General features: G+C 33.0%; 1 protein-coding gene across 1 annotated transcript; it reads left to right on the top strand.

Annotated features, from left to right (window-relative positions):
• Positions 1 to 454: 454 nt before the first annotated feature.
• Positions 455 to 878, top strand: LOC130465471 (pheromone-processing carboxypeptidase KEX1-like). Its single transcript, XM_056834240.1, has 2 exons — positions 455 to 634; positions 666 to 878. Exons 1-2 carry the CDS (start codon positions 455 to 457, stop codon positions 876 to 878), a joined length of 393 nt encoding a protein of 130 aa, XP_056690218.1.
• Positions 879 to 1,235: the final 357 nt, after the last annotated feature.

The following is a 1,235-nucleotide window of genomic DNA, read 5'->3' as shown; positions in this document are numbered from 1 at the left end:
ATAAGTGTTATGTGTTAAAGTATTTTTTATTGAATATTGTTTAAAGTTTGATCATGTTTTATTTTGCTTTATTTGATTAATTGCATCATAATTCATGATTAAGCATATATATAGCGTATTTTATATTCTTTTGGGGGATTGAATTCTTTTGTTGGGAACGCGTTATTAAGACTTTTAAGTTGTGTATTTTCAGGATTTAAAATGTTGCCCTCAAAGTTCTCTAACCTAGGACAATTAGAGAAGTTGGACTGTGAACCTCCGCACTTATATGTGAAGAAGATTGAGTTTGCCTGCAATTACTTTGCTACAATCAAGGATTTGCCACATCTAAGGAATATAGATGTTATGTCTGAGATGGTTATTTATTGCTTGCTTCATAGGGCACCATACATTGCACTTAATAATAAGTTATATGACATGCATTATGAGGATGGTACTCCTAATTATTATAAGTATGGTACTGGAGACGGTAGGTGGAGGTATGACACTGAAGTCGACCACTATCTTAGAGCTTACTGAAAAGAGTTATGAGGATGGTAGACTGGTAGAAAGCTTATACCAAGATCATAGTGATATTGAGAATGCTATGAATGAGGATGAGGATGAGAATACTAATGAGGATAGTGATGATAATGTAGTTGAAATTGAGAATCCTAATCTTGTAGAGTGTAGAGTGTGAATCTACTATTGAGATATCTAGTGAATCAGAGGCAGAGCCTGAAACTAACAATGAGGTTAATAGCATTCTACAACAAGATGATGAGAATATGGAGTATGATTATGATCCTGAAGATGACATGGATGATCCTGAAGATCAAAATTTCACTCCAGAGCACTACAACGAAATGAACGATCATCGTGATGTCTTTAACATTTGAGTATTTGTAATAGTATAGTATTTATTTATTCTCGTTGGATAAAAATGTAGCAAAGCTACTATTTATGGTTTAAGTAATTCGTTATTTATGGTATTAGTGGAATAAAGTATTATCCAAAGGATGTAGAACTCTTTATTGAAGTAATAAAAGTACTTAGATTCTTTTAGTTATCCTTAAATTCTAAGTTTCAATTTTAAGTTGAGTGATTATCGTAAAGGTATTTATTGCTATTTCTTCAACGAAATTCTACATGTATCGTGGTTGAATTTTCTACCACTTAATTTTGTGATGCGAACAAAGGTGGGGTTTAGTCCAAAGTGGCGCCACTTCCCCATAGGGTCTGAAATTTGGTTGCCT

Source organism: Spinacia oleracea, chromosome 1, assembly GCF_020520425.1.
Source record: "Spinacia oleracea cultivar Varoflay chromosome 1, BTI_SOV_V1, whole genome shotgun sequence".
NCBI classification, from domain to species: Eukaryota; Viridiplantae; Streptophyta; class Magnoliopsida; order Caryophyllales; family Amaranthaceae; genus Spinacia; species Spinacia oleracea.
The sequence above is the reverse complement of the archived record's forward strand: the minus strand, read 5'-3'. Positions and strand labels throughout refer to the sequence as shown.